This window comes from Morone saxatilis, unplaced genomic scaffold (assembly GCF_004916995.1).
Source record: "Morone saxatilis isolate NCDOM2014 unplaced genomic scaffold, NCSU_SB_2.0 Contig6, whole genome shotgun sequence".
In the NCBI taxonomy this organism is placed as follows: domain Eukaryota; kingdom Metazoa; phylum Chordata; class Actinopteri; family Moronidae; genus Morone; species Morone saxatilis.
In genome coordinates this window covers 11,343,157-11,351,037 of record NW_023340206.1, presented here as the reverse complement: position 1 = coordinate 11,351,037, position 7,881 = coordinate 11,343,157, and the positions used below count along the sequence as shown (strand labels likewise).

The 7,881-nt window shown below is 37.3% G+C and overlaps 1 protein-coding gene across 1 annotated transcript in view; it reads left to right on the top strand.

The window, feature by feature from the left end:
• Positions 1-1,539: 1,539 nt before the first annotated feature.
• LOC118339881 (sodium/hydrogen exchanger 2-like) overlaps positions 1,540-7,881 on the top strand; it is an 8,857-nt gene continuing 2,515 nt past the window's right edge. Inside the window, exons 1-6 of the mRNA XM_035677680.1 lie at positions 1,540-1,819; positions 1,916-2,241; positions 3,410-3,547; positions 4,747-4,997; positions 7,036-7,256; positions 7,348-7,547. Coding sequence (XP_035533573.1) covers positions 1,540-1,819; positions 1,916-2,241; positions 3,410-3,547; positions 4,747-4,997; positions 7,036-7,256; positions 7,348-7,547 — 1,416 coding nt within the window. The remainder of the gene's footprint in view (positions 1,820-1,915; positions 2,242-3,409; positions 3,548-4,746; positions 4,998-7,035; positions 7,257-7,347; positions 7,548-7,881) is intronic.

Below are 7,881 nucleotides of genomic sequence, written 5' to 3'. Positions count from 1 at the left end.
TATTTATTTTAATTATTATTTATTTTTTATTTTTAATTATATTTATTTATTTTAATTATATTTATTTATTTTAATTATATTTATTTATTTTAATTATTTATATATTTATATATATATATTTTTTTTTAATTTGTACTCTATCTTTGATTTATTTATTATTTATGTCACCAATGTGCTTGTTATTGTATACCTTGTAGTTTTGTACATTTAAATTGTTCAATTAAAAAAAAAAAATAATAATAATAATAAAGTACATTCCTTTCAAAACTATGAAAAATGTTGTTGTTGTTTTTTTGTTTTTTTTTGCTATTTTAGATTTTAGGACAGACAAGACTGAAGAGACTTGTGTGAAAGAGACCATAAACCAAACACATAAAAAATCAATTTAAAAAGGCGGACAGATTAAATAAGATAGACTGAGAGATAGAGATTTTACTTCCACTTGCACTGTTTACCCATTAAATGACAAAATAAAATAGAACAATACAAGATAAAATTGTTTTTTAACACAGATGTGATTGATATAGAATATTGCAAAGGGTTCCAGCAGGAGGTAGTGGCATTGTGTTAAAATAATAATAATAATAACAGCACAGGACAATATATATATATGTAATTTAGCAGAAGAATATAGCCTTAACATGGCTATAAATATACAGTACAGGTCTAATACTAATAATGTGCACACAAAAAAGTAAAAGTGTACAGTATATGCATAAATACAGTAGCAGTATTAAATAGTGTAAAAAGTGGGTGTGATAAGTGTTGACACCACAACAAAATGGGCCTTATTTTGCCACTGTATGTATAGTAGTGTCTTGGGTATGACACTTAAAAACATTCATTCATTCATCTATCAATTACTACAACTTCTAACAGATGATTATATTGACAATTAAACTTATTTACACTTGGCCATTCCCTATGTAGAACTATTGTTCCAAAAGCAAGTGAAGTCCAGTTGTTTTCTACCGCCATCATGTGGACTTTATATGGTATTGCAGGTTTAACACCTGAGTTAAAACTTGTAAGCTGTGCACTAATTGCCAAGTTGCATGTTTGTTTTTTTATTTACTCTAAATCATAGGCGTTAGATTGGTTTAATAGCGTCACACCAACATCATTGTCTTGCTGTTGTCTTTTCACATGTCATTAATGTGTCCTAATGGGCTTCACCCAGTAGGCCGGGCACATGTGTCACAGGTGATGTGACAAGCAGGTTCAGCAACAGTTGAAACCAGAAATTAGTTGCACCTTAGGCTGGATCCTGTTAAGGCTGCTCTGAAGGAGGACTTTGTGTTTTTAATTTTATCTAACAAAAACTTCAATATGCAGTCATTTTTTTCAATTAAAACATTGATATTAAATTGCTCTGGACACAGACTGGAGTAAAGGAGTAGTTATGCCTTGTTTTTTAAAGGCTAAGGCTTTTTAAAGAAGCTACACAATAGTATTTTTTTTCAATGTCCTGGGACTTATATTTTCAGTGTTTTATGACTCACGTTGGAAATACCTGAGATCTGTGTTGAACAAGTCGAAATGGGGACCTCTGTTTTGTTTGGAGTCAGGACTGAGAGAGGAGTCTTTTGCATGTTTCTGCTCCTCTTGCTCTTCTGTGTTGGAGGGAAATGTGAGCATCAGGAATCCAAACCTACATCACAGACCAACCTTCCCACCGTCAAACCTTTCCCCAATGAACCCCAGGCCTTCCCCAGCGAGGAGAGGGCCAACCTCCCTGTGTTTACTATGGACTACCCTCGGATCCAGCTCCCCTTTGAGTTTACACTGTGGGTACTGCTGGCATCTTTTGCCAAAATTGGTACGTTTGGATGAATTGTGTTGAGGTTTATGTTTGTGCATAAAGAAATAGGGTTTGTTTCAGATTCATCTTTGCATTGTCTTTTCTAATCTCCAGGTTTCCATATTTACCATAAAATCACCATCTGGATCCCAGAGTCCTGCCTGCTGATTACCATTGGCCTCATTGTCGGTGCCATCATGCACGCAGTCAAAGAGGAGCCCCCCGCTGTCCTCAGCTCCAACGTCTTCTTCCTCTACATGCTCCCACCCATCGTCCTCGACAGCGGCTACTTCATACCCACCAGGCCTTTCTTCGAAAACATCGGCACGGTGCTGTGGTACGCCGTCGTGGGAACTCTGTGGAACAGTATCGGCATCGGGCTTTCCCTCTTCGCCATCTGCCAGTTTGAGGTGTTTGGACTTCAGGATATCAACCTGCAGGTCAGTTGAGGTCACAGGAAGCTCAATGGTGCAGTGATTTTAGGTTGAGATTGAGATCTAAGGGGACGCCCCTTAAGCAGCCAACTACATGGCTCTGCTGATTGGAGGAATTACTCGGGTGACGTATGGTAAACAATGCAATTGAGTTGTGAGTACTTGAAAAGTATTATTTTATGATTACATTATCCTTTGGCTTCTGTTTAACAACTTAAGTATCTTTAATGCAGTATTATGTTTTAATTGTGCAAATGGTTAAATGAATAGGTTATTTCAAGTCTGGCTACAGTCTACAAGGCATTTCAAAATTGAGAAAAAGAAGTTTAGATCATGGAATTTTGCGATTAAATAAAAGGATGAGATGTGATGCAAGATGTGTGATATTTATGTATGGGATTTTTTTGTTTTTGTTTTATCAGTTAAAAGTGGATAGAAAGTGGCTCAGACAGTATTAAGGATTAGACTGCCAGGAAAGCCACCAATTCCAAAAATGCACTACAGCAATGTACTCTAAGGCAACGGTTCCAGTATTTTTGGGTCATGACCCTTTAAAACAAAGAAAAATCCACTTTGCAACTCATCATCCTTTGTGTGTGTGTGTATGGGCATATGAGTGCTATTTCCCCTCTCGCTTTTATATAAATATTAATAAAAAAAAAGCTCTTAGGATAAAATGGTATGAAACAAAAGGCATATTTTATATGAATTGCTCAAACGTTGCTTAAAAACAGCAATAATGGGGATAAATTCATCGACCTTTTAAACAACATGAGAAAACAGCCTCACTGCAAGATTTATTTAGTGGCTGTTTTGGAGCTTTCAATCATAACTTATGATATGCAATGTTTAAGGTCAAAACTAAATGTTGAACCTCAACAAAGTCTTTAAAGTGCTCAGAACTGAATTCAATCTGCTGATGAAAACCATGTGATATGATGAAAAGCTCCAGAGCAGCTACTAAATGTACCTTGTGGAGAGATTGTTTTCTTAAATATTAGAGAACTATTAGTACCATGATGTCCAAGAAAATGTCTCAAAGAAACAAGAGACTGCCTGCTTTTAACATCATGGAGAAAGAGGTCAATGCACTCTAAATGTTAATTAATCTAGCTGCTCATCAAACCCAACAGGAGGAATAAACTCTCTCTGTTTTTCACTCCCTTCACTGCAGGAGAACTTGCTGTTTGCGTCCATCATCTCGGCCGTGGACCCTGTGGCTGCGCTGAATGTATTCGAGGACATTGGAGTGAATGAACAGATGTATATAGTCATATTTGGAGAGGGCCTCTTCAACGATGCTGTCACTGTGGTGAGTACGGGGGGCGTTTGTTTGTGTGGACTGTGTGAATCTATGAAAATAGATTGTTGTGCCAACCAGTCACAGAATAGTAATGAGCTGGGTGATATGGACACGGTATTATTCTCGTGATATAATATGACACAGGTTAAATATAATCTCTTCCTGCTCTTAGAGTTTCCCTTCCAGTCACTTGAGTGCACATAATGAATGCGTCCAGGCTTTCATGTTCACATTACTCATGACCCCACGTCAACCATTTATAGTTTATAAAGCAAAGTGTTGGATTTTAGCCTAATCCTTCTTTATTAAACACAAGCCAAAAAGCTATCTTCATATATTTGTTGCAGTTTGGTAAATTAGAGCCAAGCATGCCGAATTAGCTATAAACACTTCCTATCTGCAATGTAACCACGGATGCACAGATAACCATCACTGAATTACTGGAAAACTTAAAAACGTGATGTTTCTAAGGCAAGTTCTGCAAGTTTTAAGGAAGTTCGTATTTGATATGACTACTAAGCAGATGTATGGACATACACTTCCAGATATAATATTGTCGGGCAGTGTACCTCACATTAAATGTAAAAATATATGTATCATATCTGTGTGGTCGACCTCATGCAGTATCTTTGCCCGACTTTTCTCCCTCTGTGCGCCCTCTACCACTCGCCTACAATTTGAAAGAGCCCCTGAACTCAAGGTAAAGATAGAAGTAGTCCGATATTGTTGTGGAGGGAACAAGGGAAAACATTTTTTTGGTGGTTGCGAAAGCCTCAGAATGCAACATTGCACCAGAAAATTACACATTTCTCCAACCATCACTTTGACAAGAAGCAGTTGGGGCTCTGTATATTTGTCTGTATCTGTCAGTCTAGTTTGGCCAGTTTTCTCATTGTAGAATTTCACTCAGTTTCACTTGAGAGGTAAGTTTCACTCAACCCTTCCTGGTGCTGATTGCCTTCAGTTGCATCCCAAAAGGCAACATGTCAGTATTGCCAGTCGAGTGACACAAATCATGTTGGGACATAACATTCAGCCTGACAAAGCAGTTTACAGTCTAACAACAGCTTAATTGGGGCAGATTCTTGAGAGTGTTTGAGTAGTTGAACCTGCTTGACTGCTGTTTGTGAACTCACGCTTACATGCAAGCAAACCCTGTGTCCAGCTTTGTTTTCTGTTCTTCTTTTTCTGTGTCTGTCTCTCTGCAGGTACTTTCCAGCATGTTTACCTTTCTAGCAGACATGCCCATTGTTGAATCCGCTGATGTATTTCGGGGAGTGGCCAGGTTCTTCGTGGTGGCGGCCGGAGGTGTCCTCTTTGGCCTTCTGTTTGGATTTATGGCTGCATTCACCACACGTTTCACCCACAATGTCCGCCAGATCGAGCCCCTCTTCGTCTTCATGTACAGCTACCTGGCGTACCTGGTGGCTGAGTGTTTTTCCATCTCCAGCATCCTGGCGTAAGTGCAGGCCAACTGTCTACAAAACACTTCAACTATATTATATTAAATTATTAAACTGCATCCAACAGGCAGTATTCAGATCCAAAGTATTAATACCACCATTAAGACATGTAAAGACACATACACAAACAATCTTGTGTGTCTGATATGTTTTTTTCCCAAAGTACCAACATTAAAAGTATGCAGAATTAGCTATTAGCACTTCCTGTTTGCAAGTCAACCATGTCTGTGTCTTTAGATTTGTAGTGCTGGCAGCAAAAATAATCTCTGCCTTAATTACTAATTAGTTTTTAATAACTTTAAACCCATTTTTAACTTCTTATGAAAAAGTCTTAATTTAATACTAATGCCTCTATATGACCTTTGCAAACAAACAATACCATCCGCTAGAAGGTTGGCTATTCTTAATGCCTGCAACCAAGTCAGATTCCCCTAGAATTCAATGAAACAAGGCAGTAGGAACACTACCACTTTTGTCCATAATAATGGCCACCATAATCAACAAAAATTGTAACTTCCTTGTTGCTGCTGTATATTAAAACATATTTTATTTCTTAAAACAAATCAGATCTAGATTATTTCAACCTGTTGATAGAAACCATCTTGTTTCAAGAAAATCCTAAAGAAGACAGAATAAGGGATTGCTGCTTTAGAATTAAAATCATAAAACCAGCTGACTTTTGTTAAAATGGGTTAAAATTAGGACTTAATCACAGACAATATGAAGATTTCTTTCAGTGTGTGCAGCATGCAAAATGTTAACTCTTTTAATCAGATACATGTAGAGGAGTAAAAAGTACAATATTTAAATGTAGTAGCAGATGGAACAACAGTACGAGATGTACTTAGTTAAATTCCACCACTGACAACAGGTAAACATGATGTTATCATCCCAACATGAGTCGGCTCAAATAACAGGATGAAATCAAGATGAATGAGTGATCAAAATATTTCTAGAAGTAGCAGCTAAATGCTAAATTGTTAACTACAGTATAGCTTAGGCTACCCAGTAGAGAGTTGTGCTTTCTTGGCTTTAGCTATAATTTTTCCAACACTTAACATGTTAATGCAACTTGTACAAACTTGTCCTTCCACCTAGTTTTACGCCCACTGTGAGTTCAGTTAAAAGCAACACGTGTGGCATGTTCGCTGTGAATCGCTGTCATGAAGGTGTAACGAGGTAAAAATGTGCTCGAGCAACATTCCCAGGTGACTAAGCGTGCACTGAAGTGAGAGGGAAATTAAACAAGTTTAAGTGCAGTTGTTCTGTGTGTCCAAAAAAACCTAAATAAATGCAAACTGTCCAGGTGAGACAACAAAACTGCGATGCATAACTCATGATAAACATCTTAAGATTTAAAAAAATAAAGGCAAAAATACAGTCAATTATACAAACAATAACGACCATGAATAAACACCCTCATTTCAGCTTTTTAACACCCAATGGATTTTAAAATAGCTTATTGTTAATAAGTAGGAGCATTGAGTGCAGCCTTTCTCCCTTTTTGGTTAAAACTAGTCTTAAATATGGGTAACACTTTAATGTAACTGTTTATTTTAGCATTTATAAATAATATATATAGAATAAATGATTTATATCACACTACATTGTGCGCATTTCTTAATCCAAAGTATGTTTATCTCTCAGTTTATCTTGTGTTTTTCTTTTCACATGTTGCCCTCTAATTCTCATATTTATTCAAAAACCTTGTAAGTGGTTTCTCAGATACTGTATTTTGTAGGGATGTTGTGATACACTCAACTCACCCTTTGATATAATTTACGATACTGGGTTGACAACGTGATTGTCTCACATTTTTTAACCAAAAATAGATTGAAGACAAATTCTGACTTCCTTAATTTCTCAAACTAAAATCGATATTTTCTTTCATATTTTCTTTATCAGAAACAAGGATTCTATATAAGGATTATTTTATTGTAATTTACAACGCAAGATTGTAGAATGAGGATTTGAATCTTGGGGAATGAAGGGTTACTATTTGGGTTTATCTGTATTTTTTCCTCCTTCCTGCAGCATTGTAACATGTGCCATAACCATGAAGTACTACGTGGAGGAGAATGTATCCCAGAGATCCTGCACCACCATCCGCCACGTTGTCAAGATGCTGGCCACCGTCTCGGAAACCCTCATCTTCTTCTTCCTGGGTGTTGTTACCATCACCATAACGGAGCACGAGTGGAACTGGGCCTACATCATGTTTACGCTGCTGTTGGCCTTCATCTGGAGGGGAATTGGTGAGAGCCTTCACTTATTGGGGAGGTCCTGACAAAGCTCTGTCTAACAGGTTCATCAGTCCAACGCTTCTCAACGCTTCTTGTGCTGCAGGCATTCTGGTGCTGACCCAGATCATCAACCCATTCCGTACCATCCAGTTCAATTACAAGGACCAGTTTGGCCTCGCCTACGGAGGCCTGCGAGGGGCAATCTGCTTCGCCCTGGCCTTCACCTTGCCTGATACCATCAACAGAAAGAACCTGTTTGTCACAGCTTCAGTTGCCGTTATTATATTCACTGTTTTCATACAGGTGAGACCTTTAGCTGGAAACTCTCACCTATTTGAAATACAGCAGACCATCCGTGCTCTGTATGGAAGATTTTAAATGTCCAAAGAAAAACAGATCAAGCATAGAAAAAGATAAAGAAAGAAAAAGATAAAGTGAAGCACCATATACATTATAATGCTTCCTTTTTATGTGTGCATTCAACTACATGAAACACACATGTTAAAATAATTACACATTTGGCATAAACAACACATCTCCATTTGAAACCTAATGACCTTTGTATTTATTTACTTACTTAATAAATGTTTTCAATTTGTACATAAAATAGAGTTAAAAGAGAGTGAATATCAGACTC